At 40.8% G+C, this 17,571-nt stretch overlaps 1 protein-coding gene across 24 annotated transcripts in view; it reads right to left on the reverse strand.

Moving 5' to 3' along the window:
- Window positions 1–17,571, reverse strand: part of neb (nebulin) — a 275,824-nt gene that overhangs the window by 220,975 nt on the left and 37,278 nt on the right. For all 24 annotated transcript variants that reach the window (XM_059647492.1, XM_059647488.1, XM_059647498.1 and 21 more), the window contains 10 exons: window positions 16,525–16,626; window positions 16,328–16,435; window positions 16,121–16,225; window positions 13,705–13,803; window positions 13,112–13,216; window positions 11,407–11,514; window positions 8,432–8,545; window positions 1,418–1,615; window positions 1,122–1,229; window positions 586–684 (listed from right to left, as the gene is read on the reverse strand). In XM_059647492.1, the coding sequence (XP_059503475.1) occupies window positions 586–684; window positions 1,122–1,229; window positions 1,418–1,615; window positions 8,432–8,545; window positions 11,407–11,514; window positions 13,112–13,216; window positions 13,705–13,803; window positions 16,121–16,225; window positions 16,328–16,435; window positions 16,525–16,626 (1,146 nt within the window). The remainder of the gene's footprint in view (window positions 1–585; window positions 685–1,121; window positions 1,230–1,417; window positions 1,616–8,431; window positions 8,546–11,406; window positions 11,515–13,111; window positions 13,217–13,704; window positions 13,804–16,120; window positions 16,226–16,327; window positions 16,436–16,524; window positions 16,627–17,571) is intronic.

Consider the following 17,571-nt stretch of genomic DNA (forward strand, 5'->3'; position numbering starts at 1 on the left):
CACAGTTGAGTGTGGTGGTGAATGTATTTACTGTACCAACAGTAGCACAGTGATTTTATTATCTATGATTTTCCTCAGGGTGAGACTATGAACTCAGCTGGAGGATGAGAATAGCAGATGTTCTCACATTTCCAAACACACTCTCAAGAGAGGCTGTGAGAGAAGCACAGCATTATTTATCTGTGTACCCTCATGTTGAATCAATCTTGGAAAACACAGCAAAACATATATTAGTCAAAGGGTAGAAATATTTAAAAGTGCAGAGGAAAAAATGGTATCAACTTTTTCAATTTAATCACAAATTCATTTCTCTGCTTTGCAATTTTATACTGATCAGCTTGATTTTTAACAGCTTAACTTGTTTGTTAGAATTTGCATGCATGTAAATGTCGAGTGAAGAAAAGTTTACCAGTGGAAGAACACACATCTTTGCAGATAAATGATCATTAAACAAGTAGCTAATTTCAGTGTGTTTTAGAATGAGAAGCAAAACAGTTTTATCTATTTCTACAACGTGCCATAGGGTTCAAATTGTTTTGCTCCTTAGGAACAGGGATGAGGAGATTTACTAAATGCTCTACTCACATCGCTCCTCTGTGCTTGGTTAGCCTTTGCCAAGACTGTTTCTGGGGCATCTTCTATTGACGTGAATTTAATCGTGTCTGGTGGCTGGCGATACTTTCTCTGTTACATATAAAGGAAGATTTTTGTTAAGAAATCATTCTCTTTAGTGTCAAAGAATGCTTCAATGCAAATCAGATTTAGATACACATATCCTTTAAAGCTTTTCTAACTATTAAGCTCAACATGCACAAAGACATGACAGTGAGAGAATTTCTTCCATTCACAGTTCTACTGAATGGTTGTTGTGCTCTTGCAATGTGTTCAATGTTCTATCTTCTTGAAAGAACACTTTCACCAACACCCACATCACTCGCATCAATCGCCACGTTGAATTGTTTAGTGTAATTACATGTGGCTAACACTGGGGGCAGTGGCTAACACAGCTTCAAGCCATCAAATTCCTTCTGACGTTCCTTGAGTCAGTGAAATTTTCTACACTTCTTCATTGGTTGCTTTAGAACAAATCAATGAAAGGATACTCCAGTGTGGTGACCTACCTCATTGAGGATATCCATGGCTCTCTTCGCCTTTTCAACATCCACGGAGCCAAAAGGAACCCAACCAATGCCTTTTTGCCAGCTATTATACTCGGCTTTATACTCGTTCTGTTAAGCAAAAATCACAGAGAGAAATGTTATTTACCAATAATCAATCATATCAATAATCAATACATTCAGATATCAACAGTTTTGTGGATATCACATTTAAGCCTGTGAGTACAATAAGATTTGGAGGAACCAGCTTGAGCCCAAATAATAATAAAGTGCATTAAACAATTATACAAAGTACTTACATCACTTTGCAAACTGTAGGACTTCTTAGCCAAATTCAGAGGCAAACTGTCAGGAGGCATAAAGTAACGACTTATTGGTTGTTTATAATGTGAGTTGCTGGCAATTTCCTGAGCCTTCTTGGCCTGGGAGACATTGATCATATCAAGTGGAGTGTGATATTTAGTCTTTGTGTCCTCATAGTCCTTTTTATATGCACGCTGAAATGAGAGAATAAGTAAGTCATTTTTGTGCTTTTGAGACCTATATTCTCAAATCATGACAGAATTGACAGATTGCAGTTTACCATGCACACACACACATATTGGGTGAATTTGCTTTTGCAGATTTGTAATTGTAGATTCATCATATTTTGCTCAAAAAGCACACAACTTGTAGATAGTCAATGTGGAATTTTCTAAATTCCAACTTTGGAAATAAAACCAATCTGACTCCAAGTCAAAACACAGAATGATTCTAAACAAGGTCCCACACCTAAAATGCATTATCTGATCTGAGATGCCACCTCTCATATACAAATAAAATCTTTAGTTATCTTGGGGCTGTGGCTTACAAGAAATTCTGGGATTTGCATATTAATCAAAGAACTGAGGCTCCAAAAGCTTGTGTTTTCAAATAAACCTGTTAGACCATAACCTGGTGTCGTGGGATTTCTTGCCTTGTCCACTCCAGTCCAACACCGGCATCTCCACACCATCTTTTCAAGCTGATTGAAGATTTAACAATCATCTTAGGTTTGTTCAATGCATTCACATCAGTTCTATGACCCTTTGATCTTTTGCTTATGTGTTCTGTATCTGATGCCACCGCTCTCTCACTAACACCTGAAGAAGGACTTTCCCTCCGCAGTGGTTGAGAACGCCCTTGACCGCATCTCCCACAACATATCCCTCACACCCCGCCCCCGCCACAACTACCCCAAGAGGATCCCCCTTGTTCTCACATACCACCCCACCAACCTCCAGATACAACGCATCATTCTCCGACACTTCCACCATCTACAGTCCAACCCCACCGCCCAAGATATTTTTCCATCCCCAGCCTTGTCTGCCTTCCAGAGAAAGCACTCTCTCCATGACTCCCTTGTTCGCTCCACACTCCCTTCCAACCCCACCACACCTGGCACCTTCCCCTGCACCCGCAGGAAGTGCTACACTCGCCCCCACAACTCCTCCCTCATCCCCATCCCAGGCCCCAAGATGACTTTCCATATTAAGCAGATGTTCACCTGCACATCTGCCAATGTGGTATACTGTATCCATTGTACCCGGTGTGGTTACATCTACATTGGGAAAACCAAGCGGAGGCTTGGGGACCACTTTGCAGAACACCTCTGCTCAGTTCGCAATAAACAATTGCACCTCCCAGTCGCGAACCATTTTAACTCCCCCTCCCATTCCTCAGACGACATGTCCATCATGGGCCTCCTGCAGTGCCACAATGATGCCACCTGAAGGTTGCAGGAACAGCAAGTCATATTCCGCTTGGGAACCCTGCAGCCCAATGGTATCAATGTGGACTTCACAAGCTTCAAAATCTCCCCTTCCCCCACTGCATCCCAAAACCAGCCCAGCCTGTCTCCGCCTCCCTAACCTGTTCTTCCTCTCACCCATCCCTTCCTCCCACCTCAAGCCGCACCTCCATTTCCTACCTACTAACCTCATCCCACCTCCTTGACCTGTCCATCTTCCCTGGGCTGACCTATCCCCTCCCTACCTCCCCACCTATACTCTCCTCTCTACCTATCTTCTTTTCTCTCCATCTTCGGTCCGCCTCCCCCTCTCTCCCTATTTATTCCAGAACCCTCTCCCCATCCCCCTCTCTGATGAAGGGTCTAGACCCGAATCGTCAGCTTTTGTGCTCCTGACTTGCTGCTTGGCCTGCTGTGCTCATCCAGCCTCACACTTTGTTATCTGAGACTCTGAAAGCTTGCGTTTTCAAATATATCTGTTGGACTATAACCTGCTGTTATGCGATTTTTGACCCTGTCCACCCCTGTCCAACACTGGCACCTCCAGATCATGCCAAAACAGTAAGTTGAGAGAGTTGTGGATAAGATCTGAGAAAAATGCAGCACCACATGATAAGTTTTGAGGTGAGTTCAACTTGCTGTCTTCAGCCGCACGTTAAGATTTGAGTCTGTTAGGTATACAATATACAAGTTAGACTGTCAAATCTTTCTGACGCTGTCTACTCTGCTAGAGCTGATTCAAAAGCAGCAACGTGAAGTCGTCTGCAAATGCAACTTTCTTGATAGGAGCAGAACTCACCTCACTTCAAATTATAAAATGTCAATTTAACTAACGTGAATTTTACATTAGCCATTACATTGTGAGTTTTAATTAAAATTGTATTAGCTGCTTGTTGAAGCAATGATTTCTGTCTTGCTACCTGGAACTCAGCGAATAGGTTTGTCTCGGCAGCTTTCAAAGCAGGGCTCATTGATCTCTGAAACGTAATGTGATTTACATCTGTTTGGTTACATCAGCAACTGAATTTGGCTTTTGAAATGTTAAATCCAGATGCATCTACACCACCTTTTGGTCCAAAGCTATCAGTTCCTGATCTCAATCTAGTCGAAGCAGAAATCAGATTTCCCGGAAAATAAACAAACTGGTCTGGGAAATTGAGGAGATTTGGGGAATAAGTGGTCATTCAACTATGACCAGAAAATGTAATAACTTTGGCACTTAATTTACTGTCCTGAGGGACATAACTCTTTTGATACTAATCTGTGTTGAATAACATAATGTTCCCAAATCTGCAGTTCAGGTTTCGGCATGCCTGCAATGTGTCAGTAGGCTTGGTGTTGTAGGTCATCAACAAAGCTCTATCCAATAGCAAACATTGGCTCAAGGATTTTAGAACACTTTGGGAGCAGTGAATTTTGTGCTTGGCTAAGGAGACCAGCAAACGGACCATGGATAATTGAACTGTCAGCCTTCATTCGCACGTCACATTGACCCTAGTGCCCTTGAAAGCTATCATCTCCTCAAAAATTCCTCTCTTCTTGAATACCCTTCTCAAAAGTTTAAGTTGGACAGGATGGGTTTGTTTCCACTGGAATTATGAAGCTTGAAAAGGCTCAGAAAAGATTTACAGGGATGTTGTGAGGGTTGGAGGTTTTGAGCTATAGGAAGAGGCTGAATAAGCTGGAGCTATTTTCCCTGGAACATCAGAGGCTGAAGGGTGTCCTTATAAAGGTTTATAAAATCATGAGGGGCATGGATAGGGTGAATAGCCAATTTTTTTTCTCAGATGGGGCAGTCCAAAACCAGAGGCATAGGTTTAAGGTGAGAGGGGAAAAAATTAAAACGAAACAAAGGGGCAACTTTTTCATGCAGTGGTTGTTGCATGAATGGAATGAGCTGCCAGAGGAAGTGGTGGAGACTGGTACAATTACAATATTTAAAAGGTGTCTGGATGGGTGTATGAATTGAAAGGTTTTAGAGGATGATGGGCCAAAAGCTGGCAAATGAGACTGGATTAATTTAGGAAATCTGGTCTGCATGGATATGTTGGGCCAAAGATACTGTACAACTCTATGACTCTAAGAGTAAGGGATGTCTTGATGCAACGATACAAGATGATGAATCCTCCTGCCAAAATAGATATGGAACAAATGTTTCCTCATTAGGATGAGTCCAGAACTAAGTGGCACTGTACTAAACTTAAGAGGCGATGGCCTAGTAATATTATCGCTGTACTGTTAATCCAGAGACCCAGATAATGTTCTGGGGATATAGGTTCAAATCCCACCACGGCAGATGGATGAGTTTGAATTCAATAAAACATTTGGAATGAAGAATCTAATGATGACCGTGAATCCATCGTCAATTGTTGGAAGAACCCATATGGTTCACTAATGCCCTTTCGGGAAGAAAACCGCCATCTTTACCCAGTCTGGCCTACATGTGACTCCAGGCCCACAGCAATGTGGTCGACTCTGAACTGCCCTCTGAGAATTTAGGGATAAGCAATAAATGCTGCCTAGCCAGCAACACCCTCATCCCATTAAGGAAAAAAAGTTCTTCTTTTGAGATGGAGATGTAGGGAATTTAAACTTCTGTCAAAGGGTTGTGCAACTTTGGAATTTTCTGCCTCAAAGCAGTATATGTTTTAATGAAGATCTGTAGCTTGGGTTGCAGTTGGAGTTATCCGTTAGCTCGCCGAGCTGACAGGTTTTCATGCAAATGTTGCGTCTCTCTTCTAGGTGAAATCGTCAGTGCTGTGTAGCCTCCATTGAAGCAGGACAGAACAACAGTGCTTCAACGAGGCTACACAGCATTGACAATGTCAGCTAGAAAGGAGACAAAATGTTTGCATGAAAACCAGTCAACCAACGACTTCAAAGCAGTACTGGCGAGGTCATTGGATATTTTTAAGGCAGAGGTATTAATGATTCTTATTAGGCAAGGGAATTAAAGATTATCAAAGCTGAAGCGAAGGTGAAATTTAAAACACAAGCAGACAAGCCGTGATATTATTGAATGGCAGAACAGGTTTGATTGTCTGAATGGCCAAGCACTCTGTTCCTGTGTGATCTAACTGGTGGAGATATTCACCGACATCTTCAACCTCTTCCCTCCTACAAGCCAAAGGCCTTAATGACCACCACCCAATAGCTCTGACATCAATAATCATGAAATGCTTCAAGGGGGTGGCCATGGCCAACATCAACTCCAATCTTCCAACCTGCCTCAATCCCCCTACAGTTTGCCTACTGACATAACAGGTCCATGGCAGATGCCATACCTCTAGCCCTGCACTCATCCCTGGAACATCCAGACAGCAAAGACACTTACATTAGACTCCTGCTCACTAATTTCGGCTCCACCTCCAACACCATTATCCTCTCAAGACCAATACCTAGGTTATTGCCTATCTCTAAATGGTCAGAGGGCAGCTCAGAGTCGACCACATTGCTGTGGGCCTGGAGTCACATGTAGGCCAGACCAGGTAAGGATGGCAGAGATAATGGGAACTGCAGATGCTGGAGAATCCAAGATAACAAAGTGTGAAGCTGGATGAACACAGCAGGCCAAGCAGCATCTCAGGAGCACAAAAGCTGACGTTTCGGGCCTAGACCCTTCATCAGAGGGTCTGATGAAGGGTCTAGGCCCAAAACGTCAGCTTTTGTGCTCCTGAGATGCTGCTTGGCCTGCTGTGTTCATCCAGCTTCACACTTTGTTATCCAGGTAAGGATGGCAGTTTCTTCCCTAAAGGATCCTCTGCAAATGGATCTTCAGCTTTCTGACACAGAGACAACAATCAATGAGGATAGCACCTCCTCCGCTATAACACTCAATACTGGAGCCCCCCCAAGGATGCATCTCAGCCCCAAACTTTACTCACTGCTCACCTACGGCTGTGTTGCCAAATTCCAAACAAAAGCCATCTACAAGTTTGTTGACGACGCCACTGTAGTGGGATGGATATCTAACAATGATGAGTCAAAATACAGATTGGAAATATAGGGCTTAGTGACGTGGCGCAATGAAAGCAATTTGTCTCCCAACGTCAGCAAAACTGATGAACTAGTCATCAACTTTAGAAAGAAAGGAGGACCACACGCCCCCTTCTACATCAATAGAACTGAGGTTGAGACAGTGAAGTGCATGAAGTTTCTCAAAGTGGCAATAACCGATGACCTGTCCTGGACTTCCCATGTAAATTCAACAGTTAGGAAGGCGTAACAACGTCTCTTCTTCACCAGGCAGCTCAGGAAATTTGACATGCCCATAAGATCCCTCACCAACTTCTACAGATGCACCAGTGACTGCACACCGTCCAGGTGCGTAACAGCTGGTACGGCAACTGCTCTACCCAGGGCCGTAAAAACTACAGAAGGTGGTGTCCACTGCCCAGACCATCACGGAAGCCAACCTTCCATCCAGGGGCTCCATTTACATGGCTTGCTGCTGTGGAAAAGCAGCCAACATCAAAGACCTATTGCATCCTAGCAAAGATCTCCAACAACCACTTCCATCCGGCAGAAGGTACAGAAACCCGAATATAAGCATAAGCAGGTTCTGGGACAGCTTCTTTGAATGGATTCCAGCCTCAAATAATGCAACCTGCAACGTAACCTGTATGCCTCGAAGTCTTTTTGATCTGCCTGTACTGCTTGTAAACAAAGCTTTTCAATGTATGTCAGTACACGTGACAATAAAATCTATCAATCAATAACACTGCACTGTTTCACTGTTCCTCTACATTCGGGAAACCAAGCGGAGGCTTGGGGACCGCTTTGCAGAACACCTCCGCTCAGTCCGCAACAAACAACTGCACCTCCCAGTCGCAAACCATTTCCACTCCCCCTCCCATTCTCTAGATGACATGTCCATCATGGGCCTCCTGCAGTGCCACAATGATGCCACCCGAAGGTTGCAGGAACAGCAACTCATATTCCGCCTGGGAACCCTGCAGCCATATGGTATCAATGTGGACTTCACCAGTTTCAAAATCTCCCCTTCTCCTACTGCATCCCTAAACCAGCCCAGTTCGTCCCCTCCCCCCACTGCACCACACAACCAGCCCAGCTCTTCCCCCCCACCCACTGCATCCCAAAACCAGTCCAACCTGTCTCTGCCTCCCTAACCGGTTCTTCCTCTCACCCATCCCTTCCTCCCACCCCAAGCCGCACCCCCAGCTACCTACTAACCTCATCCCACCTCCTTGACCTGTCCGTCTTCCCTGGACTGACCTATCCCCTCCCTACCTCCCCACCTACACTCTCTCCACCTATCTTCTTTACTCTCCATCTTCGGTCCGCCTCCCCCTCTCTCCCTATTTATTCCAGTTCCCTCTCCCCACCCCCCTCTCTGATGAAGGGTCTAGGCCCGAAACGTCAGCTTTTGTGCTCCTGAGATGCTGCTTGGCCTGCTGTGTTCATCCAGCCTCACATTTTATTACACTGCACTGTTTTATTTGTTTTAGTATTTTGCCTCTCGCTTCCATGCTGTTATTTCTTCAAAATCCACATCTGAATCCCTCCAGTTAGATTTCTTGCTTACCTCACTCTGCATCTTTGCCACATGCACAGAGTGTAAGATCTTAGGATCATCTTCTATGCACTGAGCTCCAATGTGCTTCCCACGAGCCTTTTCATAGCTTTGTTTATATTTGACCTGAAAGGTAGATGCTGAGAGTTAATAAGTTGAGAATTTTATTTCAACACCTGATTTAACAGCTCTTGGGGAAAGTATCAAGTGAGAAGATTAGACAAAAAGAAATCAAACATTAATCTCACTTAGTATGATAAATATCAGTTTCAAGAATATGAGTGTATTCTGGGAAGAGATGTTACAATCTAACACAAAGCAAAGTTCTTTCTCTTCTGTGTTAACAATACCTCTCATTCCTAACTTCAATGAACTAGTACTAGCTCCCATTTCCCACATAACTGGTGTATACATGAATAATGGCTTAACACAAAATTACCATAGAGACATATAGCATGGAAACAAACCTTTTGCTCTAACTAGTCCAAGCAAGCATGTTCCCAGACTAAACAGTGCCACCTGCCTACATTTGGCCTATATCCCTCCTACACGCATTACTTCCCCTGGGAGTTCATTTCACACACTAACCTCTGAATAAAAGTGTTGCTCCTCATGTCCTTTTAAAATCTTACTCCTCTCACCTGAAAAATATGACCCCTAGTTTTGAACTCCCTAGCCTTAGGGAAAAGGCATTTGCAATTCACCTTATCTATGCTCCTCATGATTTTATAAACTCCTATAAAGCTATGCCTCAACCTCCTCTGCTGCAGTGGAAAAAAGTCCCAACCTATTTTTATAATTCAAACTCTCTATTCCCAGCAACATCTAATTAAATCTTTTCTGAACCCTCTCCAGTTTAATAATATCCTTCCTATTCAGGATGCCCAAAACTGCACACAGTACTCCAATAGAAGCCGCAGCAATGTCCTTTACAACTTCAACATGATGCTCCAATTTTTATACTCAAAAGTCTGAGCAATGAAGGCAACCATGCTAAATGCCTTCTCAACCACCCTGTCTACTTGCTACGTAAATTTCAAGAAGGTATGTATCTGAATCTTTAGGTGTCTCTACAACACTACCCAGTGCTCTACTTAATTCTGTAACTCCAGCCCTTGTTTGCTTTAAATGCAATACCTCATTTATCCAAATTATATTCCATCTGCCATTCCTCAGTCCATTGACTTAATTGATCTAAACATCTTTGTAATCTTGCATATTCTTCACTGCTCACTATACCACTAATTTTGGCATCATCTGCAAAATTACTCACCATGCCTGATATATTCTCATCCAAAGAGTGGACCCAGTACCAATTTCAGTGGAACATTGTTGGTTACAGGTCTTCAGTCCAAATACAAACCACCAGCCTGCGTCTCCTACTGTAAAGCTTTTTTTTTATCCAAATGGCAAGCTCACCCTGAATCCCATGTGTTTTAACTTTACTAAGTCATCTCTTATGTGGAACCTTATCAAAGGCTTTACTAAAGTCTAAGTAAACAATGTTTACTGCTTTGACCTTATCAATCTTCTTGGTTATGTCCTCAAAAAGCTCAATCAAGTTTGCAAGACATGATATCCCTCACACAAAACCAAGCTGGCTACTCCTAATCATTTCCTGCCTCTCCAAATGCATGCAAATCCTATCTTTCAGAATCACCTCCATCACTGTACCTAGCAATGATGTCAGACTCACAGGTCTATAGTTCCCAGGATTCTCCTTACAGCCTTTCATAAATAAAGGAACAACATTAGCCACCCTTCAGTCCTCACCCATGGTTATAGATAATACCACAGTTTCCATGCTAACATCCTAAAATGTCCTGGGATACACCGGATCAGGTTCTGGACATTTATTCACCTTAAATGTTTTCTAACATCGCCAACACTTCCTCTTCTGTAATTGTGAACTGTTTTCAAAACATCAATATTTATTTCCCTGAGTTCTCCAACCTCCATTTCTTTTTCCACAGTAAAAATGGACACAAAATATTCACTTAATATCCCTCCCACATCCTGAAATTCAACACAAAGATTATTTCATTGATATTTAGGGTCCTCTATCTCGCTGTAGTTGCTGTTTTACTCTTAATGCAGAATAGCTTTGGAATGTCCTTCACCTTATCTTTCATATCCCCTCTTTGCCTTTCTAAATTCTCTCTAAGAATGACACTACACCCTTTATATTCCTCAAGAGATTCTTTTGATTCCAGTTGTCTATATCTAATATAAGATTCTTTTTTATGCTTGACTAGAACCTCAATATCTTTATTTATCCATTGTGTCCTAATTTTACCAGCCTTATTTTTCACTCTAACAGGAATAAATGTCTCTGACCTCTCACTATCACACTTCTGAATGGCTCCCACTTGTCATTTGAACCTTTAATTATGAACAGTCTACTCCAATCAACTTTTGAAAGCTTTTTCATCATACTATTAAAATTTGCCTTACTCAGATTAAGAACTTTTAAGTTTAATGGAAGGCTCATCCATTTCCACAACTATTTTAAAACTAATAGAATTATGATCACTTTTGCTCCTTTTCTAGGAGGAACATTTACATGTTGATCAAGAAAATTTTCTTGAAAACATTGAATAAACTCCCTCCCCCATCCAAATCTTTTACAGTATAGCAGTCCCAGACAATGTGTGGAAAATTAAAATCCCCAATGATTACAACCACATAGGTTATATTTGTAAAACTACAGGAAATTGATTTGCCCCTTAGAGCCAGTAAACAGAGAAAGCATCCATGCCATGGACGTGAACAGTATCTTCCACTTCTATTTCCCTTAACCCCACGAATAGGTCCTTCAATTCAATTCTGCCCAGTCTGTTTATCTCGTTTGTCCTAGAATGGATCTAACCTATTAACTTCAGCTACTTGTGATAGTTGTGGTGCCCTCTGGTAGCGCTTCTTTCTTTTTTCAAAGTATTTTCCACTTGTTCAAATATTGAGATTAAATATTACCCAGGGATACTTACATCACTTGCAATATTTGCATGCGCCTTTGCTGCAACCACAGGGATTGAATCCTCTCTGATATTGCAATGTTTGGCCTTTTCTTTGTTCCAGTCATAGTTGTAGCAATTCTAGCAAGAAAGAAACAAATAACAAATGTAAGAATTGAGATACAATGGTAAAAGCCAAAGTTACAAAGTGTGTGTTGGGATTAGATCTGGACGTGTAGATGACCAGAATTTTCCCGTTCTTTAACTAGTATGCCATTTTGTCAGCTCTGTTCCACCCCAAACCATTTTGCAAAGGGCCAGGTAGAGGGCTCAGAATCTATTCATCCGACAAGTGATGTATAGCCACTTGAGGCCATTCTTGGGCTGATTAGGGCGATTCTGGGGCTGGAGTTCACCGCAAATCAACATACCATGTGTGATGTCTGCAGCTGAGGCCCCAGCCCACTCAGCGCAAGGGCTCCCCCATCTGGGGATGTTGTGACATTGGTGATCTTTCCTCTGATGAAGGGTCTAGGCCCGAAAGGTCAGCTTTTGTGCTCCTAAGATGCTGCTTGGCCTGCTGTGTTCATCCAAACCCACACTTTGTTATCTCGGGTTGCAAGACTACATTTGCAAAAGCCAATGTGAAATTATAATGAGTTAATCACACCCACTTGACATCTTAAGAAAACGTTTAGTCAAACGATTATGAATTCAACTAAAAACAGAGGGCTCCACAAAAACACATGAGAGATTGGTTTGAAGAAACCTCAAAGACAGAAGACTGGATTTTCCCAGGTGCCAAGATTCCCTCTCCAATTGGTTCCAACCCTGTAGTAAAAATGCCAGTAGGCCTTCTTGTATTGGCCCTCCCCAGTCTGGGTGAATACTTGCATGGCTGGGAAGAGGCTACTTAATGGCAACTTAAGGGGCTCAACTGACCCAAACAGCAGATAGGTATGTTACATATATCACCACCTTCAAATTTGTTGATGGGAGGTCATAAAACTCAGCCCTGTAAGGTCTCAGCAAATGTCTAATGAAGGATGTGTAGAATGATTGAGAAAATGGCTCTGGTTTCTCTAAGATTCATCTTGTGATTTGACAAAGATATTGTGATTTTTGCAATTGGCCTTCTCAATAAACATCACCAGTTAACTTCCCAACAAATGGGACCATATCCACTTGCTTTCCATCTTTCTATCTTTCTACTTTGGGGCTTGGTTTCTGATCATGTATCTTACCTGGAATTGCTCACAAAGTGTCAACCAAGCTTGCTATCCCATCTTTCTTCCCCAGGTTACTTAGACTGTCTCCTGTGCTTCCTTAAATGCTTGGCACAAAGAATATGATTTGCATATGTCCCAGAAGGCATAAGCTGATTCAAATGGTTCACCATTACCAATGTTGCCTGACTTTCATCCCATTGAAGTGACCCAGGTGTTAATGATTCCCCGAAGAGGGGGTAAATGAATGATTGGGGCCAGTTCAAAATGGGGTCAGAGCAGTAATTTTCTCCCCTTCCCACAATCTTCCCACCACACCACCCCTCCAACCTTTAACTACTACAGTAGTTTTAATTATCTTAAAGATGAATTTTACAGAAACAATGGTATTTTTGACATGTTGTGAACCCAAGATTTATCCATAGTCAGAAATCTCCATTCACAATAAACTCACTGTAAATGAAAACTGAAATTTAAAAAAAAACATAGCTCAAAGCACTGCAATGACTTACGTCACTCAGATTGTATGCATTCACCCGTGACTGGATGAAAAAGGGGTTATCAGGAGGAATAGTGCATTTGAACTTCTTCTTCTCGTAGTCCGCTTTGTAGTTTAGCTGTGGAAAATAGTAAAATGAAATTTAGGATGATAAACGTGATTGAGCCAGTAGTGTGGAACATACTGAAACACTTTATGCAGCACATATTAGAAAAGCATTGAATACAAGTGTAAACTTTTATGTGACTAGACAGCACAAGCCATAATGGTATGAGTTTATGAATTGCTGGTAACAGATGGTTCATCCTGAACAATTATGTTATACATGCAACACGTGTTTGGAAGAAACTTTATAAATTTAAACCTTCCTTTCTTAAATGAAACTAGAAATTCCGAATGATATTTTTACTTCAGATCATTGTTTTTGGAAAATATAATGATATACTTAAACACGTGTTTGAGCCTGTTCAACTTACTCGAAATGAGCTCTTAGAATTGGCAGAACATTTCAAGTCAAATATATCAGAACTTACATGACCAAAATCAGAACAACTGTTTAACTCCAATAACACCAGTGAGAAAGTTGTCGCATTTATAAGTACTCACATCACTCAGTTGTTTAGCATTGAGCTTCGCTTGCAACATCACTGGAGAATCAGCCACTTGCGTAAACTTGATTTTATCAGGATGCTTCTTATAGACTTGCTGTAATTGAAACAAGGAAACAAAAAAACAGTTTATATATGATTTAGAACAAATACCATTAAAACTGTTATCACCCATTCATCGATGGACACCGGTATACCAATCTATAAATCATTTTGTTTTGCAAAGGGTCTAGGGAGAGATCACTTCTTTTCAGGCTAAGCAATAGGTTCAGTTATGAGGAGGTCCAAAAGCCATGTAGTTTTGCTGATGCTCCCATTAAACTTTGTTGAATCCACTCCTTTCTAAGGAAAACTTGGCTACATTCTGCTGGGTTAGGTTTTCATAATAAGTCCACTCATGCGGTAAGATACAACATAGAGTTGTGCTACATACGTAAATTATCCATTACATCAAGTATATTTTCTATTGAGCTAGGTATCAAATATTTAATTGCATCATGTTTGTAATTGCTAAAATAATCTAATTGTTTCAAAAAAAAATGAGCAATTCTGAATATTGGAAGATGAAGTTATCTCCCAAATCAATCTATATTGTGCCCACTAGTTGGTGCTGTTCTCCACACAGGGGCCTGGTATAAAATAGAACGCAATAGAATTACAGAGTGCAGAGGCTGTTCCCCATGGATAAATAAAAAGAACTGTGTTTATTTGAATAGATTTAGTCAGGGATGCGTTATAGAACTGGGACCATCAGCAAAATGTAATGAATAATTGTAAATAAGGTAAATCTTTAACTTGAAAATATGAGATTATATTCATTCATCAAAATAAATAATTTGCTTTAGCCAACATAAGTGACCCTACTTTCCACCAGGAATTTTTGAAACGTCCAATATTTTATTTTGTACAATTGTCTTCTCCATGTACGAAAGGATGTAAGAAAATAAACACAATTGAAATATCACACAAAGAGTAATGCATTTAAACAAATACCAAAGAGCCTCGACCTACTACTTAATATATTACAATCATGTAATTATTATGATTATTGCTAACTCTAACTTGCTGATACAAGTTACAAATGTTGTTCCATTTCATTTTATATTGCTCAGATTTTTAAAAAGTCCAATTCAGATTCCAATTACAATTAAGTGAGACAAAGTCTTTTGTGGAACCTCATCAAATTGTGAAATTTAATATCCTCCAACTTTATTCTTTTTCGAAGAGAGATGCTAGCATGTACATCCCAATTGTCATCACAAATCAGATCAAGTAAAACAGTTCTCTGATCAGAAATCAACAGGCATTTGATGTGAATGGAATAGGGGTTCAAGAAGATAATTTGGGAATGTGCAGCTGAGCCTGAAGATCAACTGTGATTTTATTGAATGGCAACACAGGGTTAAGAGCTGATGCTTTCTCCTGTTCTTCATTAACACTTCTTATTTATAATAAAATGTCATTTTGTCTATGATTTCCCAGAGAGAAAAAAAGTCAGTGAAGGAAATCTATGCAATATTTGGAAATGAATGTACAAGTACAATCATACCAAGCGAATATGAGAACATAATTTTTTAAATATTAAACTTGCATGTTCTCTTTAAAAAAGGACATTTTGATTTTTAAGATAGATGCCACAGATCAGATGACATTTGCATGTTGGCCCTGAAAGCTTCTTAAAATGGATTACAATCAAGATTCCAAGGCAGTATTATTATGGAATATCATCCTCGGCATTGTTGGAACTTATCCCTAAACAACAAATAGTCAAAATTTTCACTCCAGATCTACCAGATAGTAAAGGAGGGCTACAGTAACAGATCATGCCCAAGGCTAAGGACTTTTATCTACCTTGACAATATGCTTATGGCCATAGTTAATATGAACAGACTGTTGATTATTTTCCATAATGCATCAATGACCAATCATCATGCTATCAAAATGTTTTCCTTTTTGAAAGCCTTTAATTATAATGTCCTCCTTCAGACAGCAGAAACAACAGTAAGAGAAATGACACTAGAAAAACCAAGGTACAACATTAAGAGATGCACAAGACTTAAAGCTTAAAGTTTCCTTGAAACTGGTTCCAAAACTTTGTAAATTTGCCTGGAAAAAGAAATTGGCTGTAAGGCCAGAAGAATTACTGAGGTTGCTCACATTACCCTTTGCACACCGTTTATTCTGAAGGACACAATCCTACCTCTGTTTATCTGAAATTGTTTGAACTTCATCTCCATGCAGAAAAGCCATCCCTCTCGCTTGACTCTTAGAATCACATAAAATGTTAACTATTCTGTATTCAACACATTAGTTCAATGAAACAATAAGAGCTGGATTTGTGCACAGACAGTGAGAATTCCGAGTGAAGTGGTTGAATTGAAGTGCTCATGATCAAACACTTCTTAGATACTTACATCTTTACACTGGTAAGAATTCTTCATAGCTTCATACTCTGGGGTAACAGTTTGGGGGAAGTAACAGCTTCCTTTATCCATCTCATAGTCGGCCTTATAATTTTTCTTCAGGAGAAGAGAATATCGAAATTATTTATTGGCAGAGGTAACAAGGTAGGTCAGAACCAATTTACTAGTTGTTCCCAAACTAAGTTTGAATTTACTTACATCACTTTTCATTGCTCCAACTTTCAAACAGTGAATCGTGTACGGATCCTCATGGCTGCCAACATAATGGCCCTTGATATTATCTTCATAAATCTGCTTATATTTGACCTAAAATGGAAATATCCAGAACAGCGATGTCAGCTCAGTTCTAATACTATACTTTACCACCGGGTTTAATGGATCACTCCAGTACTTACATCACTGAGATTTGCGAGCACTCGGTCAGTTTTGAACTTTGGAGTTTCACAGTAATTGATGCTACTTTTGCTAGCCTTTTCGTAATCATTCTTGTACTTTATCTGCAAAAATAAAGGAGCTAGTGACAGGTCTGCAGAACAAAATTTACACATTTGATGCTCAAAGGAAATTAAAATGCTTGCTGTTATCTTCAAACTCCTCAATGTATCAGCCCAACTATTATCTGTGACCTTACCCTTCCCATGTACTTCTGGGCTTCCACTCTGGTCTTTCTCCATTACCTGCACCCAAAGCTACCTTCTTCTCACTATTACAGTAGATCATTTTGCTGTTTCAGCTGAACTTCCAGAATGCACCTCCTGAAACTTTTTAACCTCTCCACACCTCCCACCATCATGTTTTTGATCAGGCAGGTGATGGCTCATGGCAGATGGCGGAGTCTGAATTTAATTTTGAAAGATTAGAATTAAGAATCTACTAACAACCATGAAACCATTGTCAATTGTCGGAAAAACCCATCTGGTTTGCCAATGTTCTGGCCTACATGTGACTCCAGACCCACAGCAATTTGGTTGACTCTCAATTGCCCTCTGAAATGGCCTAGCAAGCCATTAAGTGGTAAAATTGCTACAAAGTCTTTAAAGAAAGACAGGAAAGACCCAGCGTAGGTGGTGGCACAGTGATATACAGTAAGGAGGATGTTGCCCTGGGTATTCTCAACAATGACTCTGGACTCTATGAAGTCTCATGGCTTCAGGTTAAACGTGGGCAAGGAAACCTCCTACTGATTACCATGTATCATCATCCCTCAGCTGATGAATCAGTACTCCTCAAATGTTGAACTACACTTGGGAGGAAGCAATGAGGATAGCAAGGGCACAAAATGTACGCTGGGTGGGGATTTCAATGTCCACCACCAAGAGTGGCTCGGCATCAATACTATTGATTAAGTTGGTCAGGTCCTAAGGGACATACATAGTTGATAAGTTGGGTTTGCACTGACCTCATCCTCAACCAAGCTGTTCCACTACAACTACAATACTCTC

Source organism: Stegostoma tigrinum, chromosome 7 (genome assembly GCF_030684315.1).
Source record: "Stegostoma tigrinum isolate sSteTig4 chromosome 7, sSteTig4.hap1, whole genome shotgun sequence".
Lineage (NCBI taxonomy): Eukaryota > Metazoa > Chordata > Chondrichthyes > Orectolobiformes > Stegostomatidae > Stegostoma > Stegostoma tigrinum.